At 37.9% G+C, this 25,712-nt stretch overlaps 1 protein-coding gene across 1 annotated transcript; it reads left to right on the forward strand.

The window, feature by feature from the left end:
* The first annotated feature begins 3,582 nt into the window (after window positions 1-3,582).
* CMAS (cytidine monophosphate N-acetylneuraminic acid synthetase) lies at window positions 3,583-22,392 on the forward strand. The gene is made up of 8 exons (XM_060658154.3): window positions 3,583-3,945; window positions 9,207-9,349; window positions 9,496-9,651; window positions 15,130-15,263; window positions 16,970-17,064; window positions 17,432-17,603; window positions 18,400-18,553; window positions 21,808-22,392. The coding sequence occupies exons 1-8, from the start codon at window positions 3,686-3,688 to the stop codon at window positions 21,996-21,998; spliced, it is 1,305 nt and encodes a 434-aa protein (XP_060514137.1). The 5' UTR covers window positions 3,583-3,685; the 3' UTR covers window positions 21,999-22,392.
* The last annotated feature ends 3,320 nt before the right edge of the window (window positions 22,393-25,712 follow it).

Below are 25,712 nucleotides of genomic sequence, written 5' to 3' on the forward strand. Positions count from 1 at the left end.
CTTTACATCATCTTCAGTTTGTTTTTCGAATGTCCAGAAAAGTACCTGACACACAGCAGTCATGCAATAATGATTTGTTGAAAGAATGAACAAAGTCATTTATGTCATATCCCTGCTCTTTATCAATTCCTTAGCACAGCTTGGCCCATAATACCTTGATGTGCTGTAATGGGGTCCATGTGTTCGTCTCTTCTTGCACATTTGTTTTTGTTTTTGTTTTCTGTTTTTTGTTTTTGAGAGAGAAAAAATGAGTGGGAGAGAGGCAAAGAGAGGATCCCAAGCAGGCCCTCCACCATCGGCACAGAGACAGATGTAGGGCTTGAACTCATGAACTGTAAGATCATGAACTGAGCCAAAACCAAGAGTCAGACACTTAACTGACTGAGCACCCCAGCCACCCTGCATGTTTTGCCACTAACCAGCAAGCATCATCGCTCCAATTATAGTGACCTACTTAAAGTTTCCCCATTTATAATGCTCTTTCATTCCTCTGTGCCTCCCACAATGCTGTTCCCTCAGCATAGAACATTCTTCTGCTTTAACAGTATTTCAAGAGTTATCTTAGCCAAGAAAAATCTCATTCTCACCTAAATACTTCTTGGCCTACCTCAGCACATGCACTTCCTTCACTATACAAACCACACTCTACAGGGTTTGCCTGTCTTCCCATCAGAATTCTAAGCTCTGTGTCTTGGTCGTCTTGCTTTGGTATTTCTAAAGTCCAGCACAACACCCACCTTACAGAATGCAATGAATGTGAACAAGTAATGAATGAAAGGACTCCTCTGTGCATTATGTTCACATACAGAACCATAAAACAAGAGTTAATATAAAAATATGTTCTTTCACTATAAATATGAATGAATTATTATTTGGCAACAACACTTCACACTCATCTCTAAGGGAAGGATGAATCCGAATATTTGCTTTGAGGGTTGTTTATTTTTATTCCTCCACACTAATCTAAAGGCAAGCTAACATTTTTTCCCCTGGTAAGTCATTCTTTCTCTTAAAAAAAAAAAGTTATTGTATTGCGATAAAAATACTTAACCTGAGATCTATTGTCTTAAATTTTTGAGTGTATGATACATTATTGTTGACTATACGTACAATGTTGTAGAGCAGATCTCTAGAGTTTATTCATCTTGCTTAACTAAAACTTTATGCCTATTGATTAGACAGAAAAATACATTAAATAAGCATTCTCTAATTTTACTGAAAAATATATTTTTTTAAAAAATGTTTATTTATTTTTGAGAGAGAGAGAGTGCGTGCAAGTGGAGGAGGGGCAGAGAGAGAATTTCAAGCAGGCTGTGCACTGTCAGTGCAGAGCCCAGTGCAAGGCTTGAACCATGACCTGAGCTGAAATCAAGAGTAGGATGCTCAACTGACTGAACCACCCAGGTGCCCCTGAAAAAAATATTTATCATACTTCCTTGTGCCATATATGGAACTAGAGGAATTATTTTCCACTTTTACTACCATGCTTTCGCTGTCTTGCTCTCTCTCTCAAGATTGAAATCAGCCACTTCTGAAGTCTAACCAAAATTGTACTGTAACAATACAAAGAACACAAAATGCTTTATTATCATAAGACTGCAACTATAAACAAAAGAATGTGTGGGCAGAGACTGGGAAAGTAATACGAAATGCAGTTCCCTGACATTTACTGAACACATACTCTGACTCACACAGTATTCTAGATGCCATTACAAAGAAGGAACAGTCTTCCTGGAGTAGTCCACGCTCTCACAGCATTTATGCGAATCGCTGCAATCCCTTTGATAAGTAACATCAGTGGCACCTGTCATGTCTCCACTTTGGAGGACACCAATGTGTCACAGGAGTCAAACTACTGCGGTGCTGGAGGCCCAGTAGGGTTTATGGAACCCTAGAGAATTACTGTGGAGAATGTCAGCTGTATCGGTGGTGGGAACTAAGGTTGTTATTGAGGTGGAAAGGAAAAAGAGTTGTGGTGTGTAAGAAGCAGTAGATGTCCTCCTCACATGGTTACCAAAAAAAAAAAAAAAAAAAAAAATCAGTTGGTGTCTCTGAAGCACAATAACTGCAAGGGTTCTATTCAAAGAGCCAGTGAGTGGGGGCAAATTGACCATTTGGCCTAGACTTCTGGGATGGTTCTTGGAGCCTATATCCTCTCTCCAGGCATGCACTGATATATTCATAGCCATCCTTCCCCACATTTGCCAGTGTAGCACCTTCTCCCAGAACCAGTCCCTGGAAGGGTTAGTCCATCAGCCACCTCACAGCCAAAGAGAAGTGAAGTTTCCAGTGCCCCTCCTAAGACCTAAAACACTAGAGGCTTGTTGTCTCCCTTTCAGAAAGAGTCAAGACCTGAGAAGCACAAAGGCCTTTTTACCCCCCTTGATAAGAAACAGCAATACCACTTCCCATTCCTTCTGGATATGTTAGTCTCTATGAGACAAGGAGATTCTTTGTATTTCTAGATTCAGGCTTGCAAAGTGGTGAAAAACAAAATGTGTGTTAGGTCAGAAACACTTTCCCAAAAATCTATAAAAAAGAGATTGTGTGTGCATGTGTATACATGGTTTTGAACTTCTTGGTGGATCAAGAGGTCTAAATGATACCATCGGGGCTCTTTCTCTCTTCTCCCTGCATGTTTTGGCCCTGCTTTCTTCTGTGTGAACATCTGTCTCTCAGCCCATTTCAGAACAGCAACCCCCCCACTCTCCCTCCCTCATCCTGCCCTGAGGAGTCAGAGTTATAGTGTTCTTAGTACCCGAAAACTCAGCAAGAGAAAAATCCTTTCCTCTCCAGAGTCTCTGGGAAGGATTCCAATGGGCTCTGCTTGGTCACATGCCCCTCCCTAGACCACAGCTAAGTCAGGCAGATGAGATACTATATTGACCAGCTCAGGTCACACACCCACGGCTGCAATGCAGAGGATGTGAGTGAAAGCCCCACCAGATAATGCAAGTAACAATGTGTAAAAGGAAAAGATGTTTAGCAGACAAAACAAAAAATAACAACAACCAAAAACACCAAGAATAGGTTGTTACTACATTGCACGGGAATGGTCAAGGTTGATTTCCAAGCTTTTGATACTAGATGTTGAGTGATGATGATAGAAAATGCAGAGGTAGGAGCAGTTTGAGCCCATATGGAGAGTTGAGGTTTTACACGTTGAATTTAAGGTGACTGTGGGACATTCGGATGAGGTGATCTCTTGGAAATAAAGAGTCAGGAACATAGAAAGATATATGTTTAAAACGTAATTTTAAAATACAAGACTGATTTGTGTCAGGGTGCATCTTAATGCGCAGTGGGAAACCTATTACAGTTCTTAAGTGGGGAAGTTCTTTAGCAATAAATCTATAATCTATGTTGCCTATTTTAGACACCTCCGTATAGTATCAACCCCCTCCCTCTAGAAGCTGAACTTCTTTGCAGTTATCTCTCAACTCTCACCGCCTGGCGTGTGTTTGGGGTCGCCCTGCCAGAGCCTCCTTGGCCTGTGGATCCAGGCGAGGTGGCCCCGGACCACAATTCCCGGCATGCCTCGCGAGGGGCGGCCCCTGGCGGAGGCGGGGCCAGGAACAGCCACCCCCGCGAGTTGTCGGGCGGGGAGATCGGGCGGCGCCGAGCTGAGGTAGCGAGAGAAGAGCTCCCGGATGTGGAGAAGCTGGGGAGAAGGCGTGGGAGGAAGATGGACTCGGTGGAGAAGGGGGCCGCCACCTCCGTCTCCAACCCGCGGGGGCGGCCCTCCCGGGGCCGGCCGCCGAAGCTGCAGCGCAACTCCCGCGGAGGCCAGGGCCGAGGTGTGGAGAAGCCCCCGCACCTGGCGGCCCTAATTCTGGCCCGGGGCGGCAGCAAGGGCATCCCCCTGAAGAACATTAAGCACCTGGCGGGGGTCCCGCTTATTGGCTGGGTCCTGCGTGCGGCCCTGGATTCGGGGGTCTTCCAGAGGTGCGCATGTGCGAGAGTGGGCGGCGCGGCCTGGGCGGGGGTCGGGACGGGGAGCCGGGCCGCTGGCAGAGCTGGGGCTCCCAGGGCAATTGTTATTAGAAGGGGTGTGCAAGATCCGGGCTGGCTGGGCTCCGGTTGAGAGCCCAGGGAGGAAGTGCTCCAGCTTCTTCCTTGTTCCGTAGCTGCTAATAGTCTTGACCTGGGACAGTTCCTGTCCCTGCCCTTGAGAATGCCTTGAGTAAAAGGGGAGATTTCCCCTTTTCAACCGTGTCCGCCGCCCTGGTTGACTCACAGGGTAAAGGAGGCCACCCCTACGAAACCTCTGCGGTAATATGTGAACTCTTGTAGACAGAGGCCATTGGGGTTCCCCTGGTGCTCAGCCTCTGATAACCACTTGGTGCCGATCGATTAGGGAGGCATCGGGTTCATGAATGGAGTGAGGTGTCAAGGCTTTCGAGTTTCAAGCTCAGCTTGGAGATCTCTTTCTGACCTTTGAAAAATACTCCAAGCTATGTGCCTGTGAGTCAGCACAATCTAAAAAGCTACCTACATTTGTACATAGGTAAGAGATAGAAAACGTACAGCAGGCTGTTTTATGATATGCTTCTAAATGGTTTTTATCATATCTTTGGAACCTCTCTGCCCTAAAGACAGTTTTAATTGTTCATCATTCAGAGCCATTACCATATGCCATTTTGGTCAGGAGTTACAAGCTGATGTCATTCATAAAAGAAGATAGAATTCAGTGTCAGGAATGAGTTTACACATAGTAACTTCACGCTAATTGTGCTTCAGTTTGTTACCGTGGAAAGTAAATTATTTTAACTTTTTGATGCCTGGGTTTTTGGTTTTTAAAGAGATGATTGTTTTTGGAGCAAATTAATTGCCCACATTAATATGTGGGTAAATGATTTTCATTAAACTAGTCTTGTTTAAAAAAAGATACTCCCAAAGTAAGAATTTACGAATTTTCTTAATGTTTTAATCCAAACGAAGCCCTGGGTGGAGCAAGGTAAATAGGAGCAGGCACCCAGATGATAACACTAATGTAGTAGTGTAGTAGGAAGTGTGCAAAGCAGAGATAGGGAAGGACTTGGGGATTTGGTTCAATTCAGGAAACATTTACTGAGCCCTAATTTCTGCCATAGACACCTAAGGAAACACCAAGATGAAGTGACATGATTCTTGTCATTGGGGAGCTCACAGGCTTTGGACATTTTTTCATCCCTACAAAGAGTGCACACTGGGGGAAAATAAGAGGACCGAGAGAGGGTGCATCCAGACAACAGTGATATGCCATTTCTGTGAAATGAAGTAGAGATCAAAACTTACATTCACAGTAGATTAAGAACAAAACTCATTTACAACTCTTAGGTAGCATGTCAGGAAACTCCTTTCAACCTGGCTTAACAAAAGGTAAGGCTTGTTTCAGGTACAATGAGATTCAAAGGCAAAGAACGATTTATTCATTCAGCAAATATTTATTGACTACCTACAGTGACAGGCACTGTTCTGTGTCCTTAACCAGAGGTTGTAACACTAGCAGCAGTGGGTTCAGTCCCTAGTCTCAGGGAGCTTGCATTATAATAAGAAACAGGCGGTATACAAACAATATATACTATATTGGGTGTCGATAAATAGTTTCAAGACAAATCAAGCAAGGTAAGGGAATGGTGCCAGTGCCCTCCATCACCAGAATCTTCTATTTCTTTTTTTTTTTTTTTTTTTAAACGTTTATTTATTTTTGAGACAGAGAGAGACAGAGCATGAACAGGGGAGGGTCAGAGAGAGAGGGAGACACAGAATCCGAAACAGGCTCCAGGCTCTGAGCTGTCAGCACAGAGCCCGACGCGGGGCTCGAACTCACGGACCATGAGATCATGACCTGAGCTGAAGTCGGACGCTCAACTGACCAAGCCACCCAGGTGCCCCAGAATCTTCTATTTCTTGGTTCTTCTGGATAGGCTCTCCCTTTATAGTGTCAGGTGGCTATGCCGAGTGCCTCAAAACAACTTGGCGCAGAAGAACTTGTTTGAACTCTAGTATGGTTTCTAGCAGCTTAAGGCCATGGATGATCTCAGCCCCCCAACCCCCTTAAGATGGCTGAGAAAACTCAGTGCTGCCAGGAGAATTTACTGTTTGTTCCAGGGACAACCTGGTGACAGGCAGGGAGCCTCTGAACCCCCTCTCAGAACAATTACTTTAGAAAAGTTTTCAGTTACAGCCCTCTTCACCATGCTTCACAATGTAAATCTACCATCCAAAACTGTTTCCTCAAGGACCTGAGAGCTATCTCTTTGAAATGCAAACATCCCAGTAGGTAACTCTCACTCCCTCCCAGTCCCTGTGGGAAAATTAAGGGCCTAAATTTGATGGGCACCTTGCTTCAATTTGCACCTTGCTGCCCATCCTAAAGTTAGAAGTGTGCTTCTGATCTGGATAAGCACCAGTTGACAAATCCAGATGGTCTAGTCACATGGACGGACCTCCTTTAGCCCCGACACGATACCTTTGCCTTAACACACCTGCCTTTAAGAAGTCTCCAGCCTTTGGGAGGAATTTGAGTTAGTTTATGCCATCGTTAACAAATTAAACCTGACCTTATCTGCATTAGTGTCCAGCTTTGTTTATCCCCTTATTTTACTGTTCCTATCCTTCCAGGTTTCAGTCCAGCCAAAAAGAGCTGCCCTCTTTGCAGCTTTAAAGTCTCTTTGGGTCATCCTTGAGCCAGTCACTTTGGCTAAAACAGCGCTTGTACTGGTACACTTTAGGGCCTCTTCCACTCTTGGAGCCGGTGATGGAGCCCCCCCTAAAGCACCATGTGACAGTTTCATCAAGAGAGAAATTGGAATATGATCACCAAAGGGCAATAGATGGTGGGAGTCAAAACCCAACAGACAGCCATTATAGCAGACATAGGGGATTTTGCTACGAAATGATTGGAAATATATGTATATATTAAGCAGTGATTTTCCTGTTTCCACTTATTAAAATGCATTTGTACAAAACTCCATGAAAGAATAAATGATTCCTGAGAACTTTTTCTGTACCAGTTTTATGTAATACATCTAGACTAGAGTATAATCATCTTGACAATAGGAATGGTACTTTATACTTCCAGCCACCTATGGTATCCGCTACTGTACTAGTAATAGAATTTGAAGACATAAAACCAGTATTTTCCTTAACCAGAAAAATGAGCATAATCTGACTCCTGCCTTCTCAGACTTACAATACTATATAATAATGTGATTTTACTGTTTAGTTCACATAGCTGTCTGCTATGTGACATCATTTCTAGGGATCTGGAAAGTTTAAAAAGGTAATAAAATGGAATAGCACTACGTCCTTAGTGAAGCTTTTGCTGATCCCCTCAACGGAAAGTAACTGTGCCTTTGTTTTCTGCACATAGCAGCATTGTTCATACCTTCTTTAGTGCGTGCACTATTGCAGCAAAGTACAGTCGTAGACCCTAGATTTGAATTCCTAGCTTCACCACATGTTAATTGGAACTTTGGGTAAATCACTTAACATCTGTGCCTCAGTTTCCTCATTTGCAAAATGGACTTAATTATCTGCTTCATAGGCTTGCTGAGGGAATTAAATGAGGTAGTGGTATACACAGCCCTTAGAATAGTATCTCTATATAGTGTGTGATCCATCCTTGACGTTTTCCCCTTGTATGGAGGGTTTTTACAATCTTCATCTCTTCCATGAGCCACAGTTACCTTACTTGTAAAATGAGAAAGTTGTAATTATCTTCAGAATTCTTCCTAATACTAGCATGCTTTGACCTTGAAGAATTAATGGAATTGTGGCTTTATTCTGTTTCAGGGGTCCACCCAACTTTTCCTGTAAAGGGCCACATGGTAAATAATTTAGGCTTTGCAGGTTGAATGGTCTCTGTTGCTCAGTTCTGCTATTGTGTGTTGTGGAAATAGCCATAAATTACATAAGTGAATGAACATAGCTGTATTCCATTAAAAGTTTACTAACAGAAGTAGGCAGGCTGTGAGCCAGATTTGGCCTGGGCTGACCCTTTCTTTAACAGGTTGAAGAGTTTCTTGTGAGCAGGTACTCATTTGTCTTGGTATGCTTAATGTATTAGAACCTCAGTTAAAATGTGTTTATTTGGATTTAATTGATTTATTCTAAAGCTACAGTCCCAAGTTTGGAGCAATCTTGCTGCCCCTGACCTCTACTTTCTTTGACAAATATTTACCCTAGGAAGGAATTGAAGAAAATTGTAGCTGCCTGATTGTGTTTTTCAGGGCTGGAAGACGCTTTGGAGATTATTTTGTTCAAAACCATGATGTAGTAATTGAGGTAGATTTTTCTGGCCTGCACAGAGTCAAAGTTAACGATACTTTCCAAGTTACTAACTTTGCATACAAATTTGGATAATTAGCAGTTGAGGAAAATGCTGAGATAATTTTTCAGTTAGTAAAAAGTTATTGTTTGAGATGAGTTTATAAGAGCCTGATTTTCAACAGTGGTCCAGTGCTGTGTTAGTAAACCTCAGAATAAATAGATTTTGTAAATGTTGCCTAACATACTTGGGAAAAAAAACAAACATGAAGTTTCATTTCTAGGGTGTGGATTTATGATTAACGACAGGCCTGTGCTGTAGTGTCCATGAAATGGCAGTTTATGATTTGAAATAATGTACGTAGGCTTCAGGGTTGATATTCCTGTTCATCCTGTTAGATGTTGTATGACTTCATTTGAGGCTAAAGCCATTAGCATTAGGCTTTACTCTGTACTGGTTTTAAATTTTATTAGGCCTCTTTATTCACTTGCTCATTCTTTCTTTTTTGCTCTCCCTCTTCTGATTCCCTTAAACCAAAAGAAAATTATCTGCTTGCGTAGTCCCTTTAATAAATGATGATCATTGTATTTTAAGTCTACATATGGGATGCTATTTTCATACATACAGATTAGACATTTGGACCTTTGAAGTTGTAAAGTGAAGTTGTACTGTTCACTTTTTACTGTCTTTACCATCTTCTCATCATACCTTCACCTTCTCTATGTTAAAAGTAGATACTGCATTTTTATTCAGACATTTAAAGTTTATATACAAAATACTTTATAATTCTTTAAATTTTATAATACTTCAGCTCTGCAATTATTTTTTGATGGCATAAAAACTATTCTCATATTACGTAAGCTGTATTTTGGGGTTGCAGAGCTCCTCTTTATCTTTAGTGGTTTCTTTTAATGATTTGGCTTTTTATATTTATTTTTTAATATCCATACAGTGTGTGGGTTTCAACAGACCATGATGAAATTGAGAATGTGGCCAAACAATTTGGTGCCCAAGTTCATCGAAGAAGTTCTGAAGTTTCAAAAGACAGTTCTACCTCACTAGATGCCATCATAGAATTTCTTAATTATCATAATGGTATGAATTTGATAGTTTATTCAAGATGTTATGTAATTTCTAACTTGCTAATTGTTTCATAAGACTTGTTTTCACATTTGAATTTAAGATCTTTTATTTCTCGCAAAGAACTTTGATGTTCTTTTCATTTGTTTTGTCTTTTTAAGAGGTTGACATTGTGGGAAATATTCAAGCAACTTCTCCGTGTTTACATCCCACTGACCTTCAAAAAGTTGCAGAAATGATTCGAGAAGAAGGATACGATTCTGTTTTCTCTGTTGTGCGACGCCATCAGTTTCGATGGAGTGAAATTCAGAAAGGAGGTAATCTGTCATATCAGTCTTTATTTTAGCTTTTGTGGAGAATCAGCTTTTTCATAGGTAAATAATCCTTAGGCAGGAGGGGAACAGTAAAAGAGAACACGTGATTCTTAACTGTAGTAGGCAATGACATTTATAATCAGTTCTAAGTCTTGTGATTATTGAAACAAGACAGACCAAATTCTTTGCTTTAACATTTTATAAATGGACGTTTTAACACTATTTGCCTTTTGAGGCAGGCAGGCATGTCATTTTTTTCTAGATGTGAAATAATTCTTTGTCCTAGACTTGCTTGGTAAATTCCTAAATTATATTAGAATCATGGGAATAGAAATCAACCAAAAAGTTCTGGAGGACCTTAAGAATGAATTGTAGAATTACTTCTCAAAATATGTAACTCCTGTATAAGAAGAGTTCCATAGTATTTAGCTGGATCCAGATTTCTAGCTAGATAAACTAGTAAAATATGCAGTAAAGAATAGGATGAACAACAAATAGGGAAGTGTTGGAACATGCGTAAGGAAAGGCAGTGTGATTTCTGTTAGGTGCCCTGACATTTGTTGAATATAGGAAAGCTGGCCTAATTGTCTCTAACATGTGTAACTTAAAGGAGATAGTAAGGAAGATGCAGTGAAACTGGAGACAGTGCAAAAACAGAGCAATCAAGAGGATAAAGAAGGGCTGAAAATAAGACTCTTCTATCTCAACATATGAATGTTATCCAAACCGATAAAATGTACCAGTAAATATACTTACTGATTGACTTCATTCAGTATATGTTTATTGAGTATCTTCTCTGTGCCAGGTTCTATGTTAAGTTATATGTATAAAACTTTGAACTTATTTACCAAATCTCATAAATTCTTACTTCTTTTTTTAAAAAATGTTTTTCTTTATTTATTTTGAGGTTGGGGAGGGGTAGAGAGAGAATCCCAAGCAGGTTCCACACCATCAGCACAAAGCCCAATGCAGGGCTCGATCTCACAAAATGTGAGATCATGACCTGAACCAAAATCAAGAGTCGGATGCTTAACTGACTGAGCCACCCAGGTGGCCCAGAAGTTCTTATTTCTGAGGAAATAATTTCTAGGAAGAATCTATTAAAGCTTTAAAACAAGTTTTTGAAGCAAATCAAGGAAGCCCAGTGTTAAACTGAATATTGAGATTCATATGCTATATGATTAAAGAAGTTCAAGAAATATGTACATTAAATAGATGACAAAGCCATATAAAATATATCCATAAGTATTTTTAAGAAAATTAGAAATGTTTGAATAAATATCTTTTAACACTGAGACGTGAATGTTAGGGATAAGAGCTTTGTCTTTGTCATATATTTTCCTAGAACCACTGTAAAACAGAATGCTATTAAGAACAAGGATTCTAACCTAGAATGGTATTTCTTATGATTCTGTTCTTATGTTCCTTGTTTATTAAATCAGTACTACTAAACATGCTCCTGGATTAATCAATATTTGAAAAATCCTTCTGTTTCATATTGTATAACTTTTTGTAATTTTTTTTTGTTGTTAATGCTAGAACCTTACCATCTAATATAGTAGCCTCTTGTACTGTCAGCACTTGAGTGTGGTTAGTCCAAATTGAGATATGCATTAAGTGTAAAATACATACTAGATTTCTAGGATTAGTATGAAAGAAGCATATGCAACATCTCATTAATAATTCTTATATTAATTACATGTTAAAAAACATTTTAGATACATAGGGCTAAATTAAATATACTATTACAATTAATTTCGCTTGCTTCTTTTTACTCTTTTTAAACTGTAGCCATTAGAAAATTTAAAATTATATATGCGGCTCACACTATATTTCTATTCAACATCACTCTTCTAGAGATTACACTTTGTACCCTCAGTTTGTTATAGCCTGCCTGAATTTGTATTTTCACAAATAATTAAAAACCTTACAAAAGTAAATTTCTATTTAGCCCCTGCTGTTTTGTACTATTATTGTTACATATAATTCTCTATATATTATAACTGCACAATACATTGTGGTTGTATTTTAAGCAATTAATGGTATTTTAAAAATTATTTTAAAATTATCATTTACCGCCACCTGCATATTTATCTTTCTCTGTTATTCTTCATTTCTTTCTACTTATCTGTGCTTTTATCTTACTGTGTGTACCTGTTAGTAACAGCTTCTTTCAGCTTTTGTTTGTTGAAAGATGTCTATAATTCATCCTTATGTTAAAAGGGTACTTTCATTGAATATAAAATTTTGATTTACCTTTTTCCCTTCAGCATTTTAAGATTGCATTTGTAAGATGTTATCCCTTTGAAGATGCATCTTTAACGTGTCATTTCATTATTTCCTACCATCCATTGTTTCTTTTAAGATATCAGCTGTTTTTCTGATCATTGTTTCTCTAAATATAATGTCTTTTTTTCCCTTTTTTCCCTTTCCCCTGCTTTTAAGATTTTCTCTGTATCTTAATTTTTCATAGTTGACTCCCAATTTGTACTGCTGTGGGGTGTGTGTGTGTGTGTGTGTGTGTGTGTGTTTATTCTGTTTAGAATTCTTTTAACCTTCTCATGTTTATAGGTTGATATCTGTCATCAGTTTGCAAAAATTCTACGCCATTATCTCTCCAAATATTTCTTCTGCCACATTTTTCTCTCTCCTTTCTTTCTGGGACCCAGATTTAAGTGTATTTTTAAACAATTTTAAGCCGGTCTCTCACAGTCTGTTCTGTATCGTTTGTTGATTTTCTCTCTGTACTTCATGTTAAGTAATTTATGTTGACATATTTGAGTTCATTGATCATTTCTTCTGACTTATGTAGTACACTGTAAATCCTGTCCAGTGAATTATTTCAGTTATATGTTTATAGAATGTACATTGGAGTTATTTTTTAGAGATTACATTCTCAGTTGAAATTCTCCATCTTTTTTTGTTTTTCAATCTTTTCCTCTAATACCATTAACATATTTATGATATTTATTTGAAAATCCTCAATTGCAGGTTCCAACATCTGAGTCATTTATAGTTCTGTTTCTACAACTGTTTTTCTCTAATTACGGCTAATGTATTTGTGCCTCTTCATCATGACTCAAATTTTGTCATATGCCTGACGTAGAGACTGGAGTACAGTTGACCCTTGAACAACACAAGTTTGAATTGCACAGGTCCACTTATACACAGATATTTTCCAATAAATACAGTACAATACTGTAAATGTATTTTCTCTTCCTTATGAGTTTCTTAATAGCATTTTCTTTTCTCTAGCTTATTTTAACAGTACAATACATAAACAGAATATGGGTTAATTGACTCTTTATGTTATTGGTACAGCTTCTGGTAAACAGTAAGCTCTTAGTAGCTAAGTTTTGGGAGAATCAAAAGTTGTATGTGGATTTTCAATCATGTGGGGGGTTGGTGCCCCAGCCCCGGCATTGTTCAAAGGTCAACTGAATATATTATTTTCCTCCAAAAGGACACACCCTTTCTTCTATCAGGCAGATGGAATATGGAGCTAGTCACTTTGATCCAGTTAGGAGTTGTGCTGGATTCAATTAATTTCCCTTTACCTCTTAGTGCAGGTATCTTGCCAGGAGATAGATCTTGTATGTATTGCTAGTAATAACCCCATGCTACCAGGACCTTAGGATCTAAGCACCACAAAACCTCTAAGCCCAGCCTTGCAACCCATCCCTAGCTTCTTGTGCCGCAGTACACTCAGCAGAAGTCCTGTGGGGGAGTAATTGGGTAGGAAGAACTAGCTCTGTGTTTGGGATCCTACAGAAGACAATCTATGATTCTAGTCCAAAGGGCCATGACAAACCTCTGGGTTCTCCTTACCCCAGTAGAGCTCCTCTGCTTATGCCAAGCTTGATCTTTCTCACTTCTTCAGAGTCCGCAAACATCCCTAGGGAGAAAACAGCCACTGATCCTTGTTCACTTAAGAAAGACTTGCCCCCTCATTGCTTTTCTTCAGAGTGCCACTTGAATTCTCTGGTCTGTTTATTGCCTGTCTCCACCACCAGACTTCACACTCCAAGAGAGGAGAGGGAGCCATATTCATTGCTATTTATACGCTGCCTATAAAACTATACTATATGTAGTTAGCTATCCAATGTATATTTGCTGAATACTTTTCATAGATTATATCAAACACTGATGGGGTAGAATTGAACAGAGGATGGTTTAGTTAAGGAAGTAAGTGGAAGTTGTTTCTAAAAGCTGTTACACAGATAATGACAGCCAAAAGTAAAGAAAGATTCTGAGGAATCACCAGCATTAAGCTCACAATCATGATGCATATCATTACACATTCATAAACACAGTTTTGGGAAAAATACAGTGAAAAAGCAAGAGGATCCCTATTTCCCAGTACTGAGGGCTCCATCTGTTACATCATGTTATAATCACTGCTGTTGATATTGCTGAGCCTTCATTACCAAAGATAAGAATAAATAAATAGTATTTATTGTTATGTTTAGTATATTTTCTAACTCTGCTAAGAGTAATATACAAACATTTTTATCAACATAAAGGTATTAATAATTTAATGAGGAAATCTTCAGTTTTCTATAGTAATTCTATGAAAGTAATTTCTCAACCACATTAGATAAACACATACATTGTATTTCTATAGAAGCAAATAATGAGAAATAGATTAAAGCACTCGAATATTAAATAAGGATATTTTATGGCAAGTTCAGCCCTTTTTTTTTTTTTTTTTTTTTAATTTATTTTTGGGACAGAGAGAGACAGAGCATGAACGGGGGAGGGGCAGAGAGAGAGGGAGACACAGAATCAGAAACAAGCTCCAGGCTCCGAGCCATCAGCCCAGAGCCTGACGCGGGGCTCGAACTCACGGACCGCGAGATCGTGACCTGGCTGAAGTCGGACACTTAACCGACTGCGCCACCCAGGCGCCCCAAGTTCAGCCCTTTTGAAGCTACCTTAAGGTTGCCTTGATGTCCTCCCAGAATATTATATTAGTTTTTTTTTTTTCTTAAATATTTATTTATTTATTTTTGAGAGAGAGGGAGAGAGAAAATCCCAAGTAGACTCTGTGCTGTGAGTGCAGAGCCCGATGCAGGGCTCGAACTCAGGAACTGTGAGATCATGACCTGAGCCAAAACCACGAGTCAGATGCTTAACTGAGCCACCTGGGTGCCCCCCAGAAAATTTAATTTGTATAAATACCTTAAAACCTCAATTATTCAGAGTTCATTTATAAAATACTTTATTTTTCTATGATTAGATAATAAGTAGTATAAAGTAATTATAATTATTACGTATTATTGTTTAATAATTATCAAATATAATTAGCAAAGATAAATCATTCAGCATTATTAGAGATTTTGTTCCTTTAAAAAATCTATTTAGCTATTTATCAAGATAGAAAAACATTTTACATTTTCATTTTACATTTTTTTTTTAATTACTAAATGAATATTCAGTATTCAACGGAATGTAGACTTACTATAGCTTTTTTGCTTTTAGTTCGTGAAGTGACTGAGCCTCTGAATTTGAATCCAGCTAAACGACCTCGTCGACAAGACTGGGATGGAGAATTATATGAAAATGGCTCATTTTATTTTGCTAAAAGACATTTGATAGAGATGGGTTATTTACAGGTTTGTGCCTTCATTTTGCAAAGATCTTTTAAATCATTTTGTATATATACCTCCTCAGTTCTAAGGAAGAATTACAGCACAGTTCATAAAGAAAAGTATCAATCCCCAGAGGAAAGGAAATAACTGATAAGATTTATCTGAGGCATTTATCCTGTAGGTTTACACTAAAGTAATCTTTGGAGTCCATTCAGTAGATATGCAAGGAATTCTGCTACAACTGAGAAACGAATCAAATATTAAATGTTGTATATGTGTCCCGACCTTCATTTTATTCCATTCAAACTCTGTTTTTAATCCATGGTTTGGTTACTGTCACATTGGTTGTACAGTTGAATAAAAATCTATTGCTTTCAAAAAGAGACAAAACAAAAAATATATTAGATATGGAAGTGCACCAACCTGGGTGTCAGGAAAGCCAGATTATAGTTCTCTCTTTAACTGTGTGGCTTTGAGTGTACATTTTAATCTGTTCTGAGTCTCATTGCTCTCATTTTAAAATAAAGGGTTGGGAACGTCTCTCATATCTTTAGAGCCTACATGGTTACATCATATACCATTTGTTCCTTTTAGTTAATAGCAGTTATTTATTCAGCACTTACTGTGTGCCAAGGACTATACCAAACACTTTATATAGGTTATCTCATGTAATCTCCATAGCACTGGAATAGAGTAGACATTCCTGCCCAGTTTTACAGAGGAGGGAATGGCTGCTTGGAAAAGGAAGTGCTTGGCTCAGGGCATAAATAGGTAGTAAGTGGTACTATTGGGATTTGGATTCAAGTCCTTATGTTACTCAAAATCAGCATTTAAAAAACTCTCTACTCTCTGTAGTAAAAATTCCAATGTGACTCATGTTCTGAGGTAAAAGTATTTTTAACAGTCTCCTGGCAGTATCTAAGCAAACTGTAGACTGTTTAGTTAAGTTTGAGTACTCAGGAAAATTAGGTTTGACACAGGTAGATATCACCCTTTCCAAACTCTTTGCTAAGGGGACTGTGTTTTGACCCTTTCCTAAAGGGTAGAGAACAATGAAGTATCTCATCATCATAAGATTTATGAAGAGACTGAGAATTCTAAAAAATGAAATTTCCCGGTAATTGATTTTGACATTCAAATTATCACAGTCATAGGAAAGGCCTCCCTTCCTGCCCCCAGATCCCAGAATCAGGAAACTGTCCCTCCCTTTGTCCACGTGTGATCCAGACAGTTATTGTCTACCCTCCCTGTAGTTCAGGGATCTAAGACAATTCTGTACAATAGATACTACAGTTCTTTTTCCTCCGTTGTCTTGCCACTCAGTTGCAAATTGGAACATAAGTTCTGAGAATGTTTATGCTGCTTTTGGATGATGACAGGAGAGACTGTCAGAAAAAGGGGATACAGTTAGGGGGTTTCTAGAAAATTCCTCATGGTCAGAATATTGGAAGATGGGTATTTCTGCTTTATTCAGTCTTAAAATAGAAATCTACTTAAAAATGGGAAGCTTGCACTGTGTACATAGAATATGAACAATATTATAGTGTATAGTTTGAATATATAGGAAACAAAAAGCTTTTCCCTGAAAACAGTTATTTATTGTAAGTCACTGATTTCACTGGGTTTATTTTTGTCAGTATCATAGAAATGAGTTCATTAATTAGAAGAAACTTTCTGATATGGTGAACAAATGTTAAAAACAGTACTCATGGCATTTATACTATCTTTAGGGTGGAAAAATGGCATACTACGAAATGCGAGCTGAGCACAGTGTGGACATAGATGTGGATATTGACTGGCCTATTGCAGAACAGAGAGTATTAAGGTAAAAACAAGACTTGCATAGCCTTTGCACTGGACCCTGACATATTTTTAGTAGATACGTTGAGTTGTGCTTCTAGACACTAATTTCTGATACTCCAGACATTTTAGGATCTTTGCAATTAGTTTGTTCATGTGAGGAAGATCTACACGTAAAGTATACTTATAGTTGGCTTATTCAGTAACTTGAGAAACACATGGTCTGGTTAGACCACTGTACTCAAAGTTCTTGCACTAGAAGCTGAAGTGTACATGTGAAGGGTAATGTTTGAATGAATGGGAATGGTTATTACGTTTACTGGTATTAGCCAGTTGAGAGGGAGTAATTAGTATTGTACTTGTACTCAGAGGTCTATTTTGGTTTCTTTTAGATATGGCTATTTTGGCAAAGAGAAGCTTAAGGAGATAAAACTTTTGGTTTGCAATATTGATGGATGTCTCACCAATGGCCACATTTATGTATCAGGAGACCAAAAAGAAATAATATCTTATGATGTAAAAGATGCTATTGGGATAAGTTTATTAAAGAAAAGTGGTATTGAGGTATGTGCTCCCTGAATATAGTGATGTTTTTTAAGATGATGATTCAGGGTCAAAGAACGTGTGAGGAAAATAAGAGATTTAAATTTTTAGTATTATCTATTAAAATATCTGAAATTTAGCCTTCACATGACTAGAAAGTTATCATACTTTTAGGTGAATAAAATTAGAAATTTGTCAATCAACAAATAATATTTCATATTTATTCAGTAAGTATAAACATATTATTTTTAAATAGGAGCTATCTAGTAATTCCCATAGGATCTTTCACTAAGAAAAATTTCAGAAAAAGTAAGTTATCAGCATTAAAAAAAAAAAAGCAAATATCTTGTGGATTTTTAAGATGTAACCTATTCTTATGATTGATAAATTTGAATTCAAAATAATTTAATATTTAGTATATTTGTAAAAATGAAAGCTAAAATAGTTTCTAGTAAGATTTACTAGAAATCTTTCATATGTGTTCCTAATCAGCACAAGAGACAAGTTATAGACTTTCCTCTGGGTAAATCGAATTACAGGAGAATCTTAAATTAGTGTCAGACAATGTATGTTACATTTTTTTAACCAACAGATAGGATCCTTTCCACTGTAAACAGTGTCTTTATTAGACTATTAGAAATACAATGTTGTAAAGATTCATCATTTTAAAATATCTGTTGATTTTACTTAATTGGTCTTTCAGGAGACTACTCATTTGTGACTTGTATTATTTACCTGGTGTTATTTTATTATGAAATAGTTGATTTCTTTATTTTCTCATTTTGCCCTCCTTTCTCTCTTTCTTTTTTCTTTTAAGGTGAGGTTAATCTCAGAAAGGGCCTGTTCAAAGCAGACACTCTCTTCCTTAAAACTGGATTGCAAAATGGAAGTCAATGTACCAGACAAGCTAGCAGTTCTGGATGAATGGAGAAAAGAAATGGGACTGTGCTGGAAAGAAGTGGCGTATCTTGGTTGGTGTCTTATTATTCAGCCGTGATAAAGTGGGCTAGGGGTTTGTTTTTTGGGTTTTTTTGTTTTTTGTTTTTTTTTTTTTTTAGAAATAGAGAAATAATGGGGTGCCTGGGTGGCTCAGTTGCTTAAATGTCCAACTTTGACTCAGGTCATGATCTTGCAGTTCATGAGTTTGAGCCCCGTGTCTGGCTCTGTGCTGACAGCTCAGAGCCTGGAGCCTGCTTCGAATTCTGTGTCTCCCTTTCTCTCTGCCCCTCCCTGCTCATGCTCTGTCTCTCTTTCTCTCAAAAGTAAAGAAACTTAAAAAAACTTTAAAGAAATAAAGAACTAAGAAAGAAAATTCCCAAGATTGGCATAGTTCTAGAGAAATAGGAACTCTCTTACACTACCAAGGAAAGTATTAAATTGGGACAATCTTGGGGCGCCTGGGTGGCTCAGTCGGTTAAGCGTCCGACTTCGGCTCAGGTCATGATCTCATGGTCCGTGAGTCCGAGCCCCGCGTCGGGCTCTGTGCTGACAGCTCAGAGCCTGGAGCCTGCTTCCGATTCTGTGTCTCCCTCTCTCTCTGACCCTCCTCCATTCATGCTCTGTCTCTCTCTGTCTCAAAAATAAATAAACATTAAAAAAAATTTTTTGAATTGGGACAATCTTTCTAGAGGTTTGTTTGATAGTATATATCAAGTGTATCCTAGTAGAATGATTACTAGCACATGCTTTGGAGTCAGACCACACTGCTGACTAGTCAGTTTTGGTAAAGTAAGCCTTAACTTCCTCACCTGCAAACTGGAAATGCCAAGAGTACCTATGTCATAGATCTATTATTGTAAGAACCAATGAAATAATCTGGGTAAAGTACTTATCAGATTCCTAACATATAGGAATATGAGATACCTATCCTATCCTAACATATAGAATACCATGGATAAGTTTTGCTCTTTTCAAATATATCTACTGTTAACCCTTAAATTCCAAATCTAGGAAGGAAATTGGACAAATGTGCCAATAGTGGAGGAAAAAAAAAAACCCACTTAAATACCCTGCAAAAATAGAATATGCACAAAATGGAATAGTGCATAATGCAAATGGATATGATGAGATGTCACAAAATTTTCACTTCGGCATTTATTAAATATACCATGTGCAGGCTTGATTGGTTGCTGGGACTTACTGCCTACAGAGCGTGCAGTCAAATGTCTAATTTTAGATATTACTGATGACAAGTTATTAAAATACATATAACATAAGCCATGTAAGAAATAAATATTTACAAGGGTAATATGGGCCTCTAAAGAAGAAACACAGAAATGCTGTGGGAGCATGTTATCTGAGGACTTCAGGAATGGCCTTTGAAGCACATGTGACGATTCAGTGGAGAAGAATACTACAGAATCCTTGATAGAAAATGATCCAGTTTTTGTAAGAAGAAAACAATTTTAGTGGAACATATAACAGATTCTAGATATACTTATTATCTGCATGACCTTAAGTGAGCTTCTCTAAGCCTTGGTTTTCCTATTTATAATATATAATATATAATATAAACACAAATCAAACTTTATAAGGCCATTGGGAAGAAAATTGAAGATAATATAGAATGCCTATTACAGTACCTGCAGATAGTAATAACTGTGTATCATTTATGTGAGTAAATTGTGGAATTATATATGTGATAATATAGTGATTATCCATAAATACTGGTAAGTAGGATGATACTGATTTGTTTTATGCCTTTATTTTAAAAAAATGTTACTACCAAGAAAATGCATTACTTATGTAACATTAAAAAAAACTATAAAAAACAGAGGTTAGAAAACAAGAAAACAGAGAATGGACTCCAAATTTTAATTTTAAAATCAGAGCACTATTTTGTATAGGTCACATAAATGTATAGAAACATATTCCTTAAAAATATCAACACTTATATAAGTAAATTTTAATAAATACATCTTTGTTTGAAGGGTTACACTATGCAAAGAAATGCTAACTTTAATTTTCTTCATCTTTCAGTGAAAAAATTCAGATTTCAACATATTTAATAACTTTTAAAATTTCAGTAGGTAAATGTGGAACAGATTTAAAACAAGTAAACTCTTTTTTAACCAGCATTTTATTAGTGTAGTTGGATGTAGTAATAATTGTACTCAGAATGGTGAATCTAACGTACTGGGAGTCTGTGAAATTCATCATGTCAATACAAAAGAAAGGGAGAGAGAAGAGAGGGCAGGTTGAGAAAGGATGTAGTTTTGTCAGTGCGATGGTAATTCTTCAACAAATGAGTGATGTACAGGGGTGACCTGGGTGGCTCAGTCGGTTAAGTGTCTGACTTAGGCTCAGGTCATGATCTGACAGTCCATGGGTTCAAGCCCTGTGTCGGGCTCTGTGCTGACAGCTTGGAGCCTGGAGCCTGCCTCGGATTCTGTGTCTCCCTCTCTTTCTGCTCCTCCCCCACTCATGCTCATCTCTCTGTCTCAAAAATAAATAAACTTTTTTTTTTTAATTTAAAAAATGAGTGATGTACAAATCAGAGGGAACTATTATAGATTAAAAGTATGTAAAAATACATATCAACAAAATGCAGTATGTGGACTTTGGCTTCCGATTGAAACAAATCAACTATAAGAAAATTTGAGACAACTGGGGATATTTGAACACATACCAAGTTACTAGATGATACTAAGGAATTGTTGGTATTGTTAGTTTGATGATACTGTGTCACTTTTTAAAAATATATACTTATCTGTTAGAGAAATATATACTTATGTATTAGAGATAGATGCTGAAGAGTTTTGGGGTAAAACATGATGTCTAGGAATTCCTTAGCCCTCTCTCTCTAAAAACGAAGGAGTGGAGAAAAGAGAAAAATATCGATAAATAGTCCAAAACATCGAAAAGTATTCCACATGAACTTGGGGTTCTTGCATGTGTTTAGGATTTTTTTAAATAAAAAATTTAATTCATAATTTGTGTATAGAATTTCTAGTAATTCTAATGTGCATGGCAATCAGAAATTATAGGCCATTCTTTTTTTAACAGGTAAGAGTTTATTTTGAAGTGCTTAGGAAAAACCTTAGACCTCAATTACGCTTGTAAATACTTGAACATATTTGTTCCACCGCACCCATGGTATTCTTACATGAGTGCTTGAGGTCTTATTTAAGTTACCAGAATTACTGACTGGTTGCTTTTTTGCATTAACAGAAAGAGTATTCTTTGTCTCCTTGAATATTCAACCGGTGTTTCTTTTACTCAATAGGAAATGAAGTGTCTGATGAGGAGTGCCTGAAGAAAGTGGGCCTAAGTGGCGTGCCCGCTGATGCCTGTTCCACTGCCCAGAAGGCTGTTGGATATATTTGCAAATGTAATGGTGGCCGCGGTGCCCTCCGAGAGTTTGCAGAGCACATTTTCCTACTAATGGAAAAGGTTATTAACTCATGCCAAAAATAGAAATTACTGTAATGTTAGGAAAGAAAGTATACAGCCTTCTTCAGCCACTTTTATTTTTGATTAAGTACAATTCCATGTTGTAATGTTACAGAGAGTGTGATTTGAACTGTGATGTATCTTAATATATTTTAAAGCAAATTGTCACTCCAAAACATTCTGAAATAATTGTGCTCTACTTTTCTCCTTATGCAAGATAATTATTTAGAGATTAATACAATCTTTCTCAGATTTTTAGTAAATGCAAGTAAGAATATCATCAAAATTGACTTTGTATTGTACCCTGTAAAACTGTGTGTTTGTGTGCTTTTAATGATGCTGAGATTTTATTTATTTGGGGACAGTGTGTCTGGTAAGACATGCCCTTCTATTAGTTAATAAAATTACATTTCACAAACTTGATGAAAACTGTCTTGTTGCTATAGAGGAGACTTGCCAAACATTCCATGATTTCCTTTAAACACTGACCATGCAATCGGCACGAGAAACAAGCCACTAAACACCTGGGATAAAGCATCTGATTGTACTTTAGGTATGTATACGTATAGTGTGCACTACATGCAAATAGAGATATCCAAAAAAATTCATATATTTGTGAAGATTGTATATTGGTTTGGAGTAAACCATTTGCAGTTACCTCTGAGGTCAGGATCATTTTATATACAAAATTTGACTATCACCACAATTTTACAGCCACCACAAAGTACTCTATCTGCTTAAATTCCAAAAGTGAGGCGTCATCTCATAAATGTGGACTTTTACCTAATAAACACTAACCACTTCCTGTGGAACATTTACATCTATTTCCCCTGTAAAAAGAATTCAACTCTGGCAAGAAGCAAGTCATTCAGGCCAAGTCACACAGGAAGCTCTTTTCTTCTGTCAGGACTGGGTGTATTTGTACAGTTCAGAGTCTGACCTTACAGGCCAGACGTTGTTAGGAGAAAAAATGACCCTCTTCTACCCTAATTTCCATTGTATCTTGTGCCGGTTTTTTCTCCTGTCTTTCTGGCTTTTCCACTGCTGACTTTATTTTCTCCTCTCCCCTTAAATGTACACACTCTCAAAGATTCTAGCCCCAGTTCTTGTTCTTTCCAGAACCACATGTATATTCAAAGTTTAAGCTGTAGCCTCCATGCAATGACTCCAGAATCTAGTCTGTGCTGTAAGTTCTGACTGCACCTCAAATTCTTTGTTTCATAAGCCAGATCCCTGGACTGTACCTCTCAAATTTCATGTCATAGCCTTTCTCAATGTCACCTTTTCATGTCTTGTCAGATACCAACTCTTAACCTTGATGCTACTAGCCCAGTGTCCTCTCAGTTTATCCCATACTTTTGCCAGATTAATTGTTCACACGTTCGCTGCTACCCTTTACAAAATCTTTTAGTGACTCCATGCTGACCACAGAATTTGATAAAACATTTCCCAGTCCAAATGTCCTCTGGATACAACCTGATATTTCCAGCCTCATTTCCTGCTGATTCTTGTGGGTTCCTCCACCCCAATCGACTAAACTATTCTGTGCAATTCTCCAGCAATGCCTCTGTTAGCCTCTTCTTCTCAAGTTCTTCCTTTCATCACCACACAAATCATTCATTCCTCAAACTCCTGCCAGAATAACTCCTGAAGTAAATACTTTGCATAAGTATTGTGCATAGTATATGATTATAGTACTACAATTATTCTGCGGTCCCTGTTTCATTTTGGTGACCCATAGCCAAGTATAAGGAGACAGTTCAGTCCTCACCAAACTGCTTGCTATGTTCCCAATAGTAGGGAATCTTAGACAAGGAAATAAACCTTCAGCTCTGACATGTAAAGGACGTAGAAATTACCAGTCCCTTCCTTACAGAAAGACTGGACAAATCGAAAACCAATGACTTCTCTTGGATCTCTCAGAGAACTGAGGTCAAACAGCAAACAACCACTCCAAAATCTGAAGAAATGGACACAGCCAGACAGATACAGCACCTGATACTTATGCACCTGGAGCAAAAGCTGCTGGGTGCTTTAAACAAATATGAACACTTAACTGGTAATTTTTTAACGTTTATTTGTTTCTTTTTAAGAGAGACAGAGACAGAATCCCAAGCAGACCTCATGCTGTCAGCGCAGAGCCCGACATGGAGCTCAAACTCACAAACTGTGAGATGATGAACTGAGCCAAAATCAAGAGTCAGACACTTAACCGACTGAGCAACCCAAGTGCCCCACTGGTAGTACTGAATCTCTGGAGGTTAAGTATCGACGAACATGAGAAGGAAAAACTGCTGTGGGTCACAGTCATGGGCAGGGGTTGGGGGTGGAGGTGGGAGTGGGGCACACTTTTCCTCCAGGAATGCCAGTAGGTTCTCACAGGATGGGTCTGAGGATCCAAGAAAGATCCCACTATGACCCTGGAAGGAGTAGAATAGTCTACTACTTCTAACCATCCCAGATCTTTCTCCCTAACAAAGGTCTACTCTGCAGTAGAAAGCTTTGGTGTAATAATACTGCAAGCTTACCCCAACTGGGGAAGGGAATTCCATTTCACTCCAGCTCATTCCAGCCTTCCTGTGCCACCTACAAGGGGTAAAACCTCATAGTCAACAGGAGAGAAGACATCAAAGAAACAGAGCATAAAAGCTACAGGTGGGAGCACTGGGAGAGAAGCTGTACCCATGGAAGAGGCACAGAAACCCTTGTGAAAGCTATATTCCCAAGACGAGCCCACTATAAAACCAAGACTTAGAAGATTTTAGAATGCTCCCTTTTTTCACACCTTCACACCACAGCAATAACTCACCAGTTTAATAACTGGGTTATAGCTGAAAAGGCTTTAAAACTCAGACTTTCTCTGAGAAAGCAATACCAAAAGAAGTCCCAAAGCCAAAACAGGGACACTGAAGGAATTTGAAGTCTCGTACATATCTAGGTACAAGAAGCATTAAATACAGTCCAACTCCCAACAAGATTAACATACATCTTCACACTAAAGATCTGTTTGTCTTGCTACCAATTACTCGGTAACATATCTGACTTTCAAGAACAGAAAATTATAAGGCATCCAAAAAGGCAAGAAAAAGCAGAGCCCAAGGAGACAATGCAATCATCAGATCCAAACTCAGATACGACACAGATGTTAGTTATCAGATGGGCAATTTAAAAATCTGTGATTCATTAAGGAGGACACTTGTTGGGATGAGTCCTGGGTGTTATATGGCAGTGAAAGATCACTGGATTCTATTCCTGAAACCAATACCACACTGTATGTTAACTAACTTGAATTTAAATGAATAAACCTAAAAACTAGAAATAAATAAAAAGCTGTGATTAATCTGTAAAGGGATGTGATAGAAAAAGTCTACAACATGAAAGACCAAATAGGCAATGCCCATACAGAGATGGAAACTGTCAGGAAGAATCAGAATGAAATGCTAGGAATGAGACACAGTGACAGAAATGAAGAATGCCTTTGATGGGTCAATCATTAGACTTGAAACAGCTGAGGAAAGAATGGGTGAGCGTATATATTGGCCTACTTTATTTTTTCTCTATACATCTGAATTACATATGTTACTTTTTTTCCAGCTTTATCGAGATAGGAGTTGGCATAAAACATTGTGTAAGTTTAAGATTTACAACATGATAATTTGAAATATGTATATGTTGGGAAATGATTACCACAGTAAAGTTAGCACATCCATGACCTCATATAGTTGCCATTCCTTTCTC

The sequence above is a fragment of the Panthera onca genome, chromosome B4 (assembly GCF_046562875.1).
Source record: "Panthera onca isolate mPanOnc1 chromosome B4, mPanOnc1 haplotype 2, whole genome shotgun sequence".
NCBI lineage: Eukaryota > Metazoa > Chordata > Mammalia > Carnivora > Felidae > Panthera > Panthera onca.

What these genes read in the sequence shown, in the direction of transcription:
- CMAS (XM_060658154.3), top strand. Translation starts at nt 3,686, where the DNA reads ATGGACTCGGTGGAGAAGGGGGCCGCCACCTCCGTCTCCAACCCGCGG. An exon ending in GCAGAACAGAGAGTATTAAG is followed by an intron (nt 17,065 to 17,431) that starts GTAAAAACAAGA and finishes GGTTTCTTTTAG; the next exon opens with ATATGGCTATTTTGGCAAAG. An exon ending in GAAAGAAGTGGCGTATCTTG is followed by an intron (nt 18,554 to 21,807) that starts GTTGGTGTCTTA and finishes TTTACTCAATAG; the next exon opens with GAAATGAAGTGTCTGATGAG.